The 15,830-nt window shown below is 62.5% G+C and overlaps 6 protein-coding genes across 6 annotated transcripts in view; 3 read left to right on the forward strand and 3 right to left on the reverse strand.

The window, feature by feature from the left end:
• Positions 1–324: 324 nt before the first annotated feature.
• On the reverse strand, positions 325–2,574 carry F751_3076 (Actin-related protein 3; the record flags this gene model as incomplete). Its single annotated transcript, XM_011398944.1, has 7 exons — positions 325–413; positions 621–813; positions 970–1,064; positions 1,225–1,310; positions 1,462–1,790; positions 2,019–2,208; positions 2,360–2,574. 7 exons carry the CDS (start codon positions 2,572–2,574, stop codon positions 325–327), a joined length of 1,197 nt encoding a protein of 398 aa, XP_011397246.1.
• Positions 2,575–3,027: 453 nt separating this feature from the next.
• On the forward strand, positions 3,028–4,400 carry F751_3077 (Dehydrodolichyl diphosphate synthase; the record flags this gene model as incomplete). The annotated part of the gene is made up of 2 exons (XM_011398945.1): positions 3,028–3,524; positions 3,764–4,400. The coding sequence occupies 2 exons, from the start codon at positions 3,028–3,030 to the stop codon at positions 4,398–4,400; spliced, it is 1,134 nt and encodes a 377-aa protein (XP_011397247.1).
• A 241-nt stretch (positions 4,401–4,641) lies between these two features.
• On the reverse strand, positions 4,642–5,766 carry F751_3078 (hypothetical protein; the record flags this gene model as incomplete). The annotated part of the gene is made up of 4 exons (XM_011398946.1): positions 4,642–4,771; positions 4,909–5,115; positions 5,249–5,604; positions 5,752–5,766. 4 exons carry the CDS (start codon positions 5,764–5,766, stop codon positions 4,642–4,644), a joined length of 708 nt encoding a protein of 235 aa, XP_011397248.1.
• A 460-nt stretch (positions 5,767–6,226) lies between these two features.
• On the forward strand, positions 6,227–6,867 carry F751_3079 (hypothetical protein; the record flags this gene model as incomplete). The annotated part of the gene is made up of 3 exons (XM_011398947.1): positions 6,227–6,346; positions 6,453–6,548; positions 6,664–6,867. The coding sequence occupies 3 exons, from the start codon at positions 6,227–6,229 to the stop codon at positions 6,865–6,867; spliced, it is 420 nt and encodes a 139-aa protein (XP_011397249.1).
• A 3,548-nt stretch (positions 6,868–10,415) lies between these two features.
• On the reverse strand, positions 10,416–12,166 carry F751_3080 (hypothetical protein; the record flags this gene model as incomplete). The annotated part of the gene is made up of 4 exons (XM_011398948.1): positions 10,416–10,820; positions 10,987–11,076; positions 11,316–11,905; positions 12,022–12,166. The coding sequence occupies 4 exons, from the start codon at positions 12,164–12,166 to the stop codon at positions 10,416–10,418; spliced, it is 1,230 nt and encodes a 409-aa protein (XP_011397250.1).
• Positions 12,167–12,753: 587 nt separating this feature from the next.
• F751_3081 (Lactase-phlorizin hydrolase) overlaps positions 12,754–15,830 on the forward strand; it is a gene marked incomplete at both ends in the record, with an annotated part of 6,183 nt that continues 3,106 nt past the window's right edge. The window contains 7 exons of the mRNA XM_011398949.1: positions 12,754–13,106; positions 13,234–13,359; positions 13,596–13,955; positions 14,159–14,236; positions 14,462–14,666; positions 14,804–14,899; positions 15,061–15,180. Coding sequence (XP_011397251.1) covers positions 12,754–13,106; positions 13,234–13,359; positions 13,596–13,955; positions 14,159–14,236; positions 14,462–14,666; positions 14,804–14,899; positions 15,061–15,180 — 1,338 coding nt within the window. The remainder of the gene's footprint in view (positions 13,107–13,233; positions 13,360–13,595; positions 13,956–14,158; positions 14,237–14,461; positions 14,667–14,803; positions 14,900–15,060; positions 15,181–15,830) is intronic.

Consider the following 15,830-nt stretch of genomic DNA (forward strand, 5'->3'; position numbering starts at 1 on the left):
ATACGCTCTTCAAGATCGCGCCTGGTACTCCTCTCGCCAAGCCCTTGTACCCACTTGATGTCCTGGGAGGGGAGACTGCCTCCCCCAGGAGGAACCCTCATACTCTAAGAACTATGTGCCAACACAAAGCTGCACACAAACTTGCGATCCCGTTCCCATGCTATGAGAAGAAAATGGGCTGTACAGTATTGGTGAAATGGTCGAGTGAGCAGGGCGGCTATATCATGGGGAAGCACCTGCAGGGAACGGCTTGTTCACCACACCTCAGCCATTCTGCAAGGTGTACAAGGATGCCGCTGTTGTCACGCGCACACGATAGATAGGCTACCAATCTGAGTGCACCACGTTGTTGCGCACAATGGTTGGGCCTGTCTCCATGTAGGCTGCGCGCGTGATGGCGACCTCTCGGAAGGCTGCTCAATGGGTCGCCCATGCAGGGGAGGAGAAGGCCATGCAGAGTGAGATCCTTGCGGGGCACTTCACACCGTGGCTCAGCATCGGACTGTGTGGCATACTCACGAGAAATCACCTGCAAACTGTCGACAGCCACCTCATTCCCCACGCCCACAGACACAGGAGCAGGGGCAGGCCAATCCGGCCTCACACCTCCAGGGTCGCACCTTCGCTGGCCCCCAGGACCGAGCCGCCAAACCAGGCACCAAAGTGCTGCATGGGATGGGTCACAACATGAACTTCCACCCCGGTGGCGGCTGCATGGCTGGCAGGTGCTCGGCCCTGGACCCTGGCAGCCACCCGCGCCTGCACCTCGGTCTCCAGCCGCCGAGCCAGGCCCTTGAAGAGGGTGCTCCCTCCCTGCATGGCGTAGGGAGGCGGGCTGGAAGCAGAAGGCAGGGTGCGCGTCGTGGCAATCGCAAGGGTTCAATGCCTGCCCAAGGGGAAGGGTAGCGCAGCCAGATCTCACGAGGTCAACAAAATACAGTTATCCCCTGAAAAGATGGGGGCCCTTACGCTGAGGACGATGTTGCCATACAGGGCTCTCCGAGTGTCAATGGGGCAGGCCTGGATGGCATCATCTATCAGGTCTGGAAGGCTGGGCGTGGCATCTGGAGGGCGAGAGTGCCAGGAGGGGAGGCGAGGTCCCTGTGAGTGCGAGCCATGCTTGCACACAAGCAGCTGTGCAGGGGTCGGCCACCTCACACGCGCTCCGACGCACAGTCACAAAGACATACGGTGTCGGCGCACGTCCCATACACGCCATGTCACCTTTGGTGAAGGCGCCGGGGTCGAAAAAGAGCTCGGGGCCCCGCCATCTCTCCTCCCCCAACTGGATGCGCAGCGGCTGCCCCGTCCTGACCGGCATGGTTTGCGCGGAATGAAGGGAGGGAGCACGTCATCCTTGCATGCTGGAGTGCAGCTTTGTAAAGTCTGGCGCACAGTACTGCCGAGTGCAGAGTAGCATGCATCCTGACCGCGACTGAGTTGTCTCCTGCATGTGTGCACGCCAGTCCATGCCGCCCCACCTTGAATGGACCGTCTGGTACGCTGCCGGGGACCTGGTTGCTGCTGGCGCTGCTCCAGGGCCCGCCCCCGACGGCCGCGACAAAGCATTGCCTCTCCTTGACCGCTACCGCTATCTCCAGGGACTGGTCAGGCGGCGGTGGGGCAGCCCCTTTTCGCATCAGCGCCTGGATGTGCCGCGTGAGCTGTGCGCCCCCCAGGGGCATGGAGCGTGTGCCGGAAGCCAGGAGGAAGCCGTCCACCAGGGGGATCACGTGGGTGCACCCCTCCCCGCTCTCCACCACTAGGCCTGTGAGGCTCGCCGAGCTCGTCTGCCAGGGCGAGAGGGGTAAGGGGGGAGGTGTGGGTGCTCTAATGGTGTGGCGCCGCTGCAGAGCATTCTTGATGGATTGCAGTATGTGCAGCTCTGCCCGGAGAGCAGAGGGATGGGACTCTATGGGACTAGGTGCAGCTGTCTAAAAGCATGCAAAGGAGCCCCTATGGAGCTCCTTCCCCGTTTTCCCCAACACCCACGCCAGCCACCCCCAGCCAGGTCAGACCTGAGAGCCCATGGCCTGTCGGGCAGCATAGTCGGCATACAGCGCCAGCTGGGCCTGCACCCCTATGTGCAGCGCCGGCACGTCCAGGCTCTCAAACATGACTTCGGCAGCCTGCTCCCTGGACTCTGGGCTGTTCTGGGGCGGCTCGGTCAGGATGACAGGCTGGTCGGAGGTGTAGACATGCAGCCGCCTGCGAGTGTCCGGGGCGGGGTGGGGTGGGTGAGCGTGAGTTTGCAGCAGCGCTCACAGGTGGGGCGCAGACAGGAGATGTGGAATGGCGGGTCCTGTCCAGCATGGCGAAGCATTCCACCATGAACTTGGTCCCTCAGCGCTGCAGTCACCTGTACGTCACATCCAGCCAGAGCTGCTCCATGGCATCCCAGTCCTGGACGATGCCATGCTTGACGGGCACGAGCGGGGGCCCCGGCTCCAGTCCCGCAGCTCGCGGCACGGTGGACGGGTCCCGAACCGCGGGGCTGACCTCGCCCGCGAATCCGGCCTTGATGAAGGCGGACCCGCAGTCGATGACCAGGGCGGGCCGGGCAAAGTCGTCCATGCCGCGCAGCCTGGGTTCTGCGGGAGTGGGAGTGCCACTTGCAATTCGACTCGTCACGACTGGCCCAGTTTCATTCTCGAGACTGCATGCCAGGCCAGCAAGCCCAACGGGGCCTCAGCTGGCCTGCGCTGTCGCCTGCATTTCGAACCCCGAGATGCTCCGGCGCGCGCGGCCCTTTCCTTTAAACGTTGCATGATTCAAGCCGGGGCCAGCATGCTCACTCGGGGGTCCCCGTTGGGTGCTGTCACCGTAGCACAAGACAGCATTGCTTCGTTGCAGCCCTCGGTGACTGGATAGGGGTCTGCGATCACTCACACGCAAGGCGCTCTCTCACCAGGTGCAGGGCGCGCGGAGCTGACGCAGCACCTGCCTTGCGCAACCCCTGGTTCTGGAAGCCCAGCGCGCACCTCTACCAATCCCAAAACAGCGAATATCGATCAGAATCCTGGTACAATGCCTCTGGCGGCCTCCCTGGATCGCCTGGCGCAGTCGGCCGTGTGTAGCGTGCTGACCTGTCGGCCTAACCCCTCCCATGTCGCCTTCATCATGGACGGAAACCGGCGCCACGCCGAGGCCCGGCGCCAGCCCGCCCTGGCGGGCCACACCCAGGGGTACAGCCGCCTGATCCAGTCCCTGGAGTGGTGCCTGGAGCTGGGCGTGACCACCGTCAGCGTCTACGCCTTCAGCATCGAGAACTATGGCCGGGGCGAGGAGGAGGTGGAGGGTCTCATGCACCTTGCAGAGCAGAAGTTCCTGCACATGCTGGGGGAGGTGGCGGTGCTGGAGCGGCGCGGGGTCAGGGTCCGCGTGCTGGGGGACTTGACCCTGGCGCCGCCCGCCGTGCGCCGAGCGGCCGAGCACGTCCAGGCCCTGACCGCCGCCCATGATCGAGTGACCTTCAACATCTGCTTCAGCTACAGGCACGCTGCGGGCGGGGGAAGGGGCGCTGGGTTGGGATGATGTGTTCATCTGCCTGCGTGTGGCTGGGTGAAACCCTGCCGACGAGTGATTGTGTGGGGAGCGACTGAGAACTCGGGGGATGATCATTGAAGCAGCATGACAGGGAGCTGAGTACCTGGCCACCCTTTCCCTGCCCCCGCTCCGTATACCATCGGTGCCTCCAGGCACTCTGGATCCTTGTCGGCGTGCATGCCTCAGCCGCTTCCCCCTTTCTTCCCCCAACTCCCAGTGCGTCCAGCGAGATGCTGGCGGCCCAGGATGCGGCGGCGCGGCACGAGCCCTGCTCCCCCGCCTCCCCGCCCTTCACCCAGGGCGAGAGCGCGCGCACGGGTGCCGACCGGGGCCCAGGATGCGCTCGCGAGGGTCCCTGCGCCAGCTGGCGGTGCCACCTGGCGCAGGCTGGCACACCCCCCGTGGACCTCCTGGTCCGGACCTCTGGCGAGCGGCGGCTGTCCGACTTCCTGCAGTGGCAGTCCCGCCATGCGCACCTCTTCTTCTCCCCTACCCTCTGGCCGGACTTCTCCTTCTGGGACCTGGCGGCCGCCGTGCTTTCCTGGCAGCGGGCGGCGCCGCACCTGCGGGAGACGAGGCAGGTCGCCGCGGCGCGGGCGGCGGCCGCCGGAGCCGCCGGAGCCGCCGCGAGTGCGGAGCCCGCTGTGGCCGTGCGCGCCGAGCCCGGTGTGGCCGTGAGCGCCGCCCTACCTGTCGAGGACGGACCCCTCCGCCAGGCCAGCGAGGACGGGCAGTCGTGCGAGGTGGAGAGCGAGGGCGGTGCCAGCGAGGTGGAGAGCGAGGCGGGGCCGGGCAGCCCACTGCTCCCCTGGCGAGCGACGGCAACCGGTGGGGTGCGCGTCGCCGCCGGCTGAGATTCGGCCGCGGGGGCCGTGCTTGCCACGCGTCAGACGGGGTGCCTTCTGGCTGAGTTTTCCCACACACACACTTGCCCCAGGCATGTATATATAATTGGTTGGTCGCTCGAGAGCTTAGCAAGGCGACGCTGTTCAAGGGGTGCGGGCTGCACACCTGCTCCGCCTGGCTGCTGCAACAAAGAGTGCAGGCAGCCCCGAGGGCCCCGAGGAGGAGCTCGGCCCAGCATCTCGAGCCCCTCTACAGGAGCACCTCGTCCTCCTCCCCTGCAGCATCCTCGCTCTCCGCAACTGCCACGGCTTGAGCCCGGCACCCCAGGCTCCAAGCGGCAATGAGCAGGGCCTCTGCTCTCCCATGGTCTTTCTTCCTCCTGCATGAATGAAGGCAGGCCAGTGGCGTGTCTGGACAGCCATGGCTTGTGACTCGGAGTGGGAGGGAACAGAGTTTGGCCAGCATGGACGTCAAGAGCAGGATCCACGGACCATCCGCACCCCAAGTTCCCATCACTTGACAACAACGCGATCGTTCCAGGCTCGCCTGAGAAAGGGGGCCGCAGCTGGGAGCAGCTGGTGGGCCAGTGCCATGCTCCCCGGCTTCCCCTTCTTGAAGAGGCCCAGCTGGCGCTTCCAGATCGCGGCGTGGATGCGGGTGCACGGAATGTCGAGAGAGGTGAGGATGCCGTCCAGCATTCCCGTCGAGTAGCCGATGTTGAACCTGGGGGGGTGGCGAACGACCCGGGGGTGACCTGGCTGGGGTGCCCAGCGCAGCGCGAGCTCCTTTCCCTCCCCATCGTCACGCCCACAGATCCGGCTCACAGCAGCCCAGGCCGCCCCACGCCGCCCCTCACCAGGCATGCTTGCCGCTGATGTGGCTGGGGGTGGTCACCTCCAGCGCGGCGCGCACCACCACGTCGCCGTCAGCGCGCGCCAGGTCGGCATAGGGCCGCAGCGTGCGCAGCAGGCCCACGCTGCACGGCTGCTTCTTCACGCGCGAGGCCAGCTGCCAGAGCACGATGGGCATGTCGTGCACCTCCAGGCGGGCGGCCTGCCAAGGGAAGAAAGCGCCCTCGGCAGGGTTCTGCCAGTGCAGCACCGCCAGGGCGCCGGAGATGTCGGGGTCCACGCCGACGAGGATGCAGCGCTTGCCCGGCGCCAGGAGCTCGGGGTAGATGGGGGCCTCTGCGGGGAGCTGGATGTACTGCTCCTGCTCTGCAGACAGTCAAAGGAGGGATGGTATGATGAATACGCCCCATGAGACCCTGGTGAGGTGGCACCCAACTTGAACTCTCCATCCGCAGGCCACTGCATGAACCCACCAGCAGCGGTGGGCTGTGGGGAGGAGTTGAGACACCTGAGTCCCGTCCATGAGCTCCGTGGTGCGCTAAGCCGGCTACGAAACTTCTCAGACAAGTTCTTCGAAGGTGTGCATGGTCGTTGGAGGGAGGAGCAGGGGAGTGTGCGAGCTGCAAGACGGAAGGACGCCGCTCGGCTTGCCAGCAGCGAGCTCGACATGAGCCGTGCTCCTGCGGCGGTGAGATCGGCACTATATATGTTGCATGACTACATGTGAGGTGTAATGCGCTTCAAAAATGTTGAATGGAAATGATCACGACCTGACGACATCTTGCGAGGATGATCTGCGAGAAACCCTGCCCCCGCCCTTTTTCCATTCGACTGTGTGGCGGGCTTATGAAGACGACTACCCCGAGCTAGCCTCCTGGGATACGTCTAGGCCGATGACCCTACCCTCTCATTCATAAAGAGTCGCGACACATCTTTGTTCCCAAGAGTAACAACGCTGTGGATCCCCCCCCGCGCCGAGGCGTATGACGACCCCAAGAGTGACAGGGCGTGAAGACATCAGCGCAGCGGTCAAGAGCACCTGGCAGGATGCCAGCAGGGTGCTGATCTTCACAAACTCTAAAGTTGTCCACTCGACGTTCGAGGTGGGGGGTCCTGCAGGGCAGGGAGGCTTGGGCGACAGGTGTCCAAAAGCTCTCGGAGGTGGTTTTCTGAGCCTCACGGCGATCCCTCCTCCCACATGTCCCGCAGACCACAGAAGCCGAGAGGGCTGCCCTGACGACGGTCTTCGCGGACCGCGAGACAGCTCTCAAGCAGGGCTTGGTGCTGGGAGGCCGGCGGTATGAGGTAAGCAGTCATGTGATGGAGCCCACCCTCTCGCATCCATGAGTGCAGCCCATTTGTATATTCATTCACCCTTGCATGGTTACCACCACCTGATCGCCGCTCCTGCCCCAAACAGGTGCACCGATTTCATCCCCCTCTGGTGTACGGACGGACCATGGATGGCGACGCAGAGACGAGCACGGGAATTGCCATCCTGAAGGTTGACAGCGGCAAGTATGGGAGCCCCACCTATGCCCTCATCACCTACGAGATGCCCAACGTCTCAGCGCGCATGGTCCAAATGCTGGCCGACTTTGGGAAAACATGCCTGGAAGGTTGAGGTGGGAGCCAGCCCCCGGCAGCAGTACTGCCATTGTGTTCCACTTGCTCTACATTGTCAGCATCCAGCAGGCTCCATGGCAAGAAGGGACGTCAGGACGCATGCAAGCTGTCGCTTGTAGACTTCATCTGGCCTGGAATGCATGTGCATGGGAGGGTCGGACCCCCAATCAAGCCGGCTCCCAAAACTCTCAGCGGGAGAAGGTCTTCTCGATCTCTGGAGGAACCAGGACATCCTTTCGTGCCTGCGAGAGCACAGGGAGAGGCGGCAGCCTGAGTGCACTCATCCTAATATATTATCTACACGCGCAGTCAAATTTATGCAGGTGCAACTTTGCAGTCCCCCTCCTTGCAAAAACTTCATGCTCACCCAGGGGACTCGCTTCTCGGGTGGGTCAAGGCTGAGTGCTGCTCCTACTGCCGCAAACACGCCCATGCCAGCTGCCAGCCACCCGAGAGCCTGACCAGGGGTCACCAGGTCGTAGCTGTCCAGAGCCGTCTCGGGGTTGCCAGTGCCATCTTGCCAAATGCTACGCCAGGGACATGGTGGAGAGGACTCAGCAACAATGCAATCGATCGTCCAGGAAGAGGGATCCGTGCATGTCGGACCTCCCCCAACAGCATCCTTCCCATCAGTTCACTCACAGCTCGTCTTGCTCTGCAAGGGGCTGCGTGGGCACCGCTGCCCGGGAGAGGGGACCACCACCTCCGCCTCGGCGTGCCATGAGCTGGCGCGCCTGCCCGGCACTGCGCGCGAGCACCGACAGTCCCTTGGACATATCCTACCGATGCCGAGGGTGCTCCGATTCCTCCTGTGGCTTCGCTGTGAGGCCTCCCTCAGGGACACAGACCACGGGGTTTCTAAGACGAGGTTGCGTGCACGGGGAGGGGGGGGGGGTATGCTTGTGCTCCTTCAAGCCACGGAGCGCTCCGATTCAATGCAAATTAGAGTTGCTCTCCACCTTTGTCCGAATCCCTGGCGCAGGGTCCGCACCGTGCTCTCGTCCCGGGTGCCTGTGTGTGTCACTTTCTTCGTGCAGTATGCACACTCACATTCGTTGCCCTATTTCCAATGCTCCACACAAGATAAGTTCCTGTATCGCATTGCTTACTTATTCCTCTACGACGCCCAACCTGCGCATCAGAAGTCCCAGGCAGCTTTGAGAGCGATGATTGCAGTCGAAGCCTCACCGCTGGACTGGAGAATGACCCCCGGGGTGAGGCTGAGCCCCTCCCCCATCGCAAGCTTCCACGATGCCTCGGCCAGGTCTGGGGCCATGCCCCTGTCACCGCTGCTCCTCATCCCCAGGGCCCAGCTGGGGGCGGAGGCGCTCGGGTGGGGCGCCAGAATGGCTCCCCACCGCCCCCCGTGTGCGGTGAGCGGAGCCGAGTCCGCAGACCCTTGCAGCCAGGCATGTGCCATGAGGCCTTGGGGGCCCAGCGGCCGACACGTCGCCATGACAGCCAGGCGCGAGGGCTCTGCCACACCTGGCCGCAGCAGGGCTGTGGCCGCCAGGTTGAGATGGGGCCCCACGGCGGCAGTGACCTGACCAAAATGCTGTGCCGCAGAGTGCCTGGCACCTGTTGTACGCGATGGGTTGAGCAGACAGATTGCGGGATGTGTCGGTGACCAGCGCGCACGGACCTTCAGGCAGGCGGACTTTGTGTGAAGCACATGAGGCCAGCATCCCCCGCCACCACACCCACTTTGGCGATCGAGGAAGGTGCCAGCACTGATCCAGACCCCTGGCAGGGAGAGGGCAGCGCCCACGCCAGATCCCAGCCGGCTTTGGTGCAGTGGACAGCCTTTCTCCAGCACATGCGTCAGCCCCTGGCCTGCCAATGCGAAGACCGGAGGCGGAGGTAACGTTCACTGCGTCTGACCCGGAAGTTTTGACACCTATGCCGGCATACCACCCGAGTCCGGGGGTATATTGGAGCAGGCCACTCCATTGCAAGTGGCCGGGCCCCCCCCCACCTTACCTGCCACTGGATTCAACGTGAATGCCAGGTCTTCGCCGCAGGCTCCATGGGGTGCGAGGAAGACATGCAGGTTGGGGCTCGCACCGATGCGATACATGAGCTGCGACGAGCGGGGGAAATGGGTGCGACAAGATGTGATGGATGTGCACAGCCTCCCTGCGCGGCCGATGGCATAGTGCAGGGTGTCCTGGCCTTGATACATCCTGAGACTCCCTACGCCGCCGCACCTTGGTCAAGCCCAGCCCTTCAGGGGCGGTGGTCATCCGCAAGTGGAGACGCAGCGCGTCCCTCCCGCCTCGCGGCTTCCCCGCCAGCTCAAGGTCAAGCTGAGGGCCAGATGCAGCCCCAGGGAGAATGGCGGGGGCCGAGTTGGTCGCCTCTGCTGCACCAGGCGCACCCGCCGCGGCACGTCCTCGCTGCAGGGGTGCAGGGCAAGGGGTTGATTCAGTGGACAAATGGCCCCATCCGTCGGGCTTTGACCCCAGGACTCACAACACACAGCCACGGCAGCCAGGCTCCCAGCTCATGCTCCCACCTTGGTCCAGGTCTTGGCATGGCGCCAGGTCAGCATGCCGGTCAGCACTGCCCTGCCGCGCTGCGGTTGCTGGGCCAGATCAGAGAGGGAACCACCAGGCCCGACGCCGGCTCTGCCCTCCAGCTCCACCAGGCGAGACCTCAGAGTCACCATTTCCGCCAGTGTGTCCCTCAGGATTCGTTTGAGCGCTCTCGTGTCGTCCCTGCGGCATGGACGAGAAACTTCTTGGCGTGCAGGGACACAGGCAATGGGACTGCCCAGGCAGGGGCGCTACGGCCAGTAACTGCTGCACTGGTATGATCACACACCTCTCCTTCCAGTCCCAGTCCCAGGCTTACGTATCCAGGGCCTGGACGCCAGTGGGCCTGCTCAGACGCCGCTTGATGGCCCAGGCCAGGCCCACCGAGAGGGCCACTCCAGAGATGAGCCAGGCCCAAGGTTTCTCGCTGCCTCCATCGCCCTCTGGCTCCTCATCAGACTCGCCATCCCCACCAGATCCATCGACGGGGGGAGCACCGCGCCCACCGGCCCCCCCGCCGGGCAGGGCTCGCAGATCGAGGTGCCGTCGGCATCCAGCCCCGTGGAGGGGCGCCGCAGGGGCGCATCGTGAATTTAGCTTTACTCTGGGGACCTTGGGTGCATGATTGATTGTTGAAGGTTCTCGAAGGGACGAGGAAGGCTCCACGACGGGGCATCGTCGTGGGTACGGCCCTGCCGAGGGCACCGAGAGCATGGCCAATGCCATGGTGCCCTATCCTCGGAGCCTCAGGGACAATACATTTCCATATGGTTGTTCTTCATATTGTTTCAGTGATGTATCAGATCAAGGCGTCCAAGTGCTTTTCGTGGAGAGAGTCCGTCGCCCACGGCCGTCCCCCCGCGCGGGGTATGCATCACATGTTGGCCTGAGCAGTATGACTGGGTACATATTGTTCCTATCACAAAGGATCAACGGTGCACTTCAAGGAACAAGGCATCAATAAGTCATCATAAAATGTCATATACAAATCACGGTTGCCACTGAAGCGGCCTCACAATTTCTTCAACATGCCGGCCAGGGTCTCGGTCACCTCCTCCACCCACTTGGACGCGCTCCGCCTCCGCCTGCGCCGCTGGTCCGGCCTCGGCGTGGGGCCCGTCGGCTGCGGCGGGCCCGCCTGCGCCGGCCACCCCAGCTCCGCGCCACCCACCGCCTGGTAGGGGGCCACGGGCGGGACGGTGCGCCCGCCCAGGGCCCTGCCGGCCTGCCACCGCGCCTCGTCCCCCGTGAAGGGCCGGGGGCAGGTGTGCCAGTAGCGCCAGGGCCCGTCGCCGTAGACCCTGGTCAGCAGGGAGGCCAGCCATGGGTCCGCGCGCTTCACTGCGTCGCGCGTTTTGAGGCCGCTGGTCACGTCGTCGCGCATCGTGGCCTCAAACCAGGCCTGGGAGGCCTCGGCCTTTGGTTGGGTGGGGGTCCGAGCACAGGGGGGTTGCTGGAAACGGAGTGGTATCAGACTGGGAAGACAAAGCATGCTTCCTCAAGGGCCCATCCACGACGGCCTGGCCCTGGTGTGAACTCGATGTCGCGACCCCGCAAGGCCCTCCTCCCCACGCTCAACTCACCCAGTACTCCCCCGGGTTGGAGATGATGTAGCTGCCTTTGACATACGTGCCACGCTTCTCCGCCGCCTTCCAGCACTCCACGATCTCTGCCTGCGGCCCGGTGCATTGGGACAGGGCAGGGAGGTAACGGGCTAAGCATCGTTTGACATGGTGTGAGTCTAGGCGTCGTACAAGAGCACGGCCCAGGATCGTGTTTCGCTCGGGAGTCATTTCTTGCCAGGCCTAGCACCTCAAATGCCCTCCGAGGAAGGGCCCCCACCTTTCCTGTCCCATGCCTCCCTCCACAGCATCCCCCCTGACCACCCCCCCCCCCCCATCTTACAACACACCTGGAGGGGCTGCTCCGCATACCCCAGGTCCATGACCGCATGGGCCCACTCGTGGATGAGGATGCTCTCGCAGCCGTAGTGCACGTCGTCCTCCATGGTCAGGTTCTCCTCCCCCACCGAGGACACGGGGTTGCTGGTGCCCCCCCCCAGCCCGCGCGTCGCCGTCTCCACCCGCCCGCCGCCGTTGCCACTGTCCTGGCCGCGGTACTGCGCGTACTGCGGGATGTCGGTGGTCACCTGCCCCCGTCCGATGATCGCCAGGAAGGCGCCCCAGCCGTGCATGCGCGACACCGCCGGCGCGGGGAGGTGCGCAGTCATGCAGTCCATGGTGAAGGCGGCGAGGCGCACCGCCGCGTCGGGCACGCAGTCGAAGGCGTAGATCGGGTGGCCCCGGGCGCAGCGCCCGCGCTGGCGGTACCAGCCCCAGGGTGCGACGTGCATGTCGGGGGGCCTGCGGGGCTGCAGCCCGGGCTCCACGCGCAGTCGGGCGCCGGGGAGGACCGTCAGCGTGGCGCCTGGGCCCACATACTCCCCAATCTCCGCGCCCGTGTCTGCCACCCGCGCGCGCCAGGGGTGGCTGGTGTAGGTGTCTGGTTGCAAGGGCAACCGGTGGGAGTAGGGCGTCATGAGGCTGAGTTTGAGCCTGCCTCTGGGATGGGAACAATGCTCAGCCTTGCACACAATCCCCCAGGACAGACCAGGCCACCTTGGATGTGGCTCTGGCCGGGGAACACCGTGGCGTACGCATGCTCCTGCCCGTCGTAGTCTATCCAGAGGAACTTCACCGGGCCATCCGTGTCATTGTTGAATCTGTGACGACATGCGGTTTTGCAATCCTTGGAACGCGCCATAGCGGGCAACGGGACGCCAGGCACCTGCCCCCTCGAGATCCCTCAACGGAAGGCTGGGATTCCCATGAGTAAGCGCATGCTCATTGCTAAAAGGTACCAATGCCGGAATACGTATGGCTTATTAATCAGCATGCAAAGGAATGTCACTGTGCGCGTCTGAACCAACTGGGTCATATCCAGCCATTCCGGTGTGCTGTGCTGGTCCCGGTCTGTGGAAATTGTGTCTGAGCTCATAAATTTCATAGGGAGTGAAGTTGTCTTGAAGTCAGGACAGTTTCACAGGATCATCGCCAAGTGTACAGCTCTGTAAGTTTGGAATCAGGCGGTGCATAAGTGAGACATGCATAGAAGTGCTCATGCTTACATACAAGGTAGTGTAGTAGTATACAGTAATGATCTGAAGTGATTGGCGTTACAACTTCATTCGGTTCACTGTATACTGCACATATTGCTTTGATTGCCTTACATTTGGGGACGGGCCTCGTAGGAGGAATCTAGCCGGCCTAGGGTCAGAAATCCATTACAAAAACGGCCTCCAAACCCGCACCGCATTCAAGCGATCTGAAACTCCCATCAGAGTCTCCAACATGAAACCTGATGCTCATGTGCCCAAGGATTTGCTGCGCCATGGCACAGACGATCCATTCTACGTCGGCTTCTCCATGTCCGTGTACCAGTCCTCGGGCCATGACCACAGCAGCTGGGGCGAGTTTGGGCGGTCGAGGACCTGGTATGGGGGCCACACCATCCAGGGCAATCAGCAGTGTGGGGAGTCCTGCAATTTCTGGGAGCTGTTCGATGCCGACATCGAGCGAGCCGCTAGCCTGGGTGCGAATTGCTTCCGCATCTCCCTGGAGTGGAGCCGCATCGAGCCGGAGAAGGGGGAGATCGATTCCGCAGCTGTGCAGCGCTACCATGATATCATCGACAGCCTGGAGCGGTGAGAGCTGCTGGGCGGGGGGAGAACGAGCCTCGGTGTGGTTGAGGGTCCCATGGCCGGGCATGGACGGCGGCCTTAGGAACAACATGCCACGCTGCCTGTCGCACGCCCTCTACACCACGCTCAGGCACAAGATCGTCCCCTTTGTGTCCCTGCACCACTTCGTCCATCCCATCTGGTTTGAGCACCTGGGCGGCTTCCAAAAGGAGGAGAACATTGCCTTCTTTGTGGACTATGCCAAGCTGACTTTCAGGTGATTGCTTGGGAGCTCTGTATGGCGTGGGTGTCTGACCTCCAGGGTGGAGGGAGACCCATGTCGCATGCCTCAATAGATGAAGAGCGAGCTGCCTGACAAGACTTGATTCATGCACCGCTTGCATCTGAGGGTTTGGTGCGATGCTGATAGTATCAAACCAGTTTAAGATCCCTACGCACGCTAAAGCTCGTTTCTTCCAGAATACATCCTGATCACCACCGAAATTGGCCCAGGCTGTTTGGCTCCCGCATCAAGTACTGGAGCACCTTCAACGAGCCCGGCATCGCCAGCTTCGCCGGTCTGATGAGCGGCACCTTCCCCCCCGGCAAGATCCTGCGCATCGCGGGGACGGCCCGCCACCTGCTTCACATGCTGCAGGCCCACACCCGTGCCTACGAAGCCATCAAGGCCATGCCCGGCGGCGATGCGGTGCTGGTGGGCATCGTGCACAATTTCTTCTGGTTCGAGCCCAAGCAGGCGTGGTGGGTGCCCAGCTATGTCCGCACCATCTGCAAGTTCCTCAACCTCATGTGGGGCAACGATACCGTGCTAGAGTATCTGCGCACAGGGAGATTCGAGTCCAAGGCCAGCTGGTGAGCTTTAAGGGTGGAGGGTTGCTGTGTTGGGATGTGGCCTCAAGGACATCGATTGCCATTCCATGCCACTATGAACTGGGCTGGGTGCAGGCGTACACTGTTGCTCCATAGTGTGCCCTGCCATGTCCGCTCAAGAGCCATGGGTGCCCTGCTGCCAGCACTCGCACCATGGTTTGACTACCCTCGTCCACCCTACACAGGTTTGTTCCTGGGGTCTACTACCAGAACCCCACCGGCAGGCCAGGGTGCGACTTCTTCGGTCTCAACTACTACAGCAGGTGCAGGCGGGTGGCAGCGCTGAGAATTCACAGAGCGAATGAGAGCCACTCCAAGGGCTGGTGCTTCAGGAGTATTGCACCCTTTCTGCTTATTGCATCCGTACCCAAACTGAGTATCAATGAGATTGTGCCTGCGCCGGCTGGGTGTGCATGCTGCAGCCTCTTCCAACAACTATACCTTTTTACCTCTGCCGTGCACCAATGTGTCAAACCCTTTGCTAACAGGGGCGTTATCGACTGGAAGCTGATGCCGTCGTGCCAGCCGGGTGAAACCATGACCGACATGCCGTATGCCCTCCATCCCGACGGCCTGAAGAAGGCGCTGCACTCCATCAACCGCCTGGATGTACCCATCTACATCACGGAGCTCGGGGTGGCGGACAGCGGCGACGACATGCGACGCAAGCTGATCGAGGGTTACATGCCCAAGGTCTGAGCTGGGTGGGCAGCTGGGGGAATGGGGAATCTCTGGTGATGTTTGGGCATGCAGGGAACAGTGCTGCCCGTTTTAGAGCCCCAGACCCTTACCCGTCCCACCAATGCCATGCCTGACCCTGGACTGTGCAGGTGGCCGAAGCTATGGAGGAAGGGTGCGACGTGCGTGGTGTGCTCTACTGGTCCCTGATCGACAACTTTGAGTGGCAGATGGGCTTCAAGATGAAGGTGTGGGACAGCTGAATGTGTCGCCCTGGCGTTCACGTTGTGGTCTTGTCAGGAACCTGAAACCCTGCAGTTTCCAGCAACTCCCATCAACCTGGTGGTAGCAGTATTCTCGGTGGCCTCCTCAATGCCCTCCACTCCTCATCTCATGCCCCGCCCCTCAGTTTGGCATATACAACTGGGACAATGACGGCAGCCAGAAGCGGACCCTGCGTGACAGCGGGAAGCTGCTCACACAGTGGTTCAAGCGTCTGACGGAGTATGCGGCAGGGAAGGGGCTGCCGGTGGGCAACACGGACGCCCTCAAATCTGATGGGCACAAGGGAGTCCTGGAGGCCGCACCCGCATAGGATGGCCAGCGAGGCCATTGAGGACTCAGTGGTATAGAGAGTTGCTTGAGAACACCAGGCTGTCACAGCTTGTAATTTTGTGTGTAAAGGTAGCTGCCTTGGAACACCCCACAAGCAAACCCCCAGAGCGCGTTGAGATGGATCTCGACCCCCCTTACAGCTTCCCCTCGATTGCACTGCGTGTCGGTCCGACACCCTACTCATTCTACCGCGGGCATAGCGCAGGTAAATACATTTAAATCCACCTAGTAAGGTGGTAGCAGGGAATTTTCAACAACTCGTAAGCCTCTCTCAAGCCCTGGGGCCTGGGCGCACCGGGACATCCATATGCGAGGCTGCACCTTTTTGGTCGTGCTGCTGGTTTTGGGCGTCCATGCTGGCGCCGAATGGACCCCATCCACCTTTCCCAATCCCAAAGTCGACATAGGCAAGTGTGGCAGACGGGTTGCCAGCAACATTTGCGACCCGGATGGGGTGCTGGCCCAGGCCGAGGCCGACCGGGTGGAGGGGGTGATCAAGGACATCTGGGCTGGCGTGGACCCCTACATTCGCAAGAAATGTGGAGATGAGATGGAGGGATACAT

Source organism: Auxenochlorella protothecoides (assembly GCF_000733215.1).
Source record: "Auxenochlorella protothecoides strain 0710 unplaced genomic scaffold scaffold33, whole genome shotgun sequence".
Taxonomy (NCBI): Eukaryota; Viridiplantae; Chlorophyta; class Trebouxiophyceae; order Chlorellales; family Chlorellaceae; genus Auxenochlorella; species Auxenochlorella protothecoides.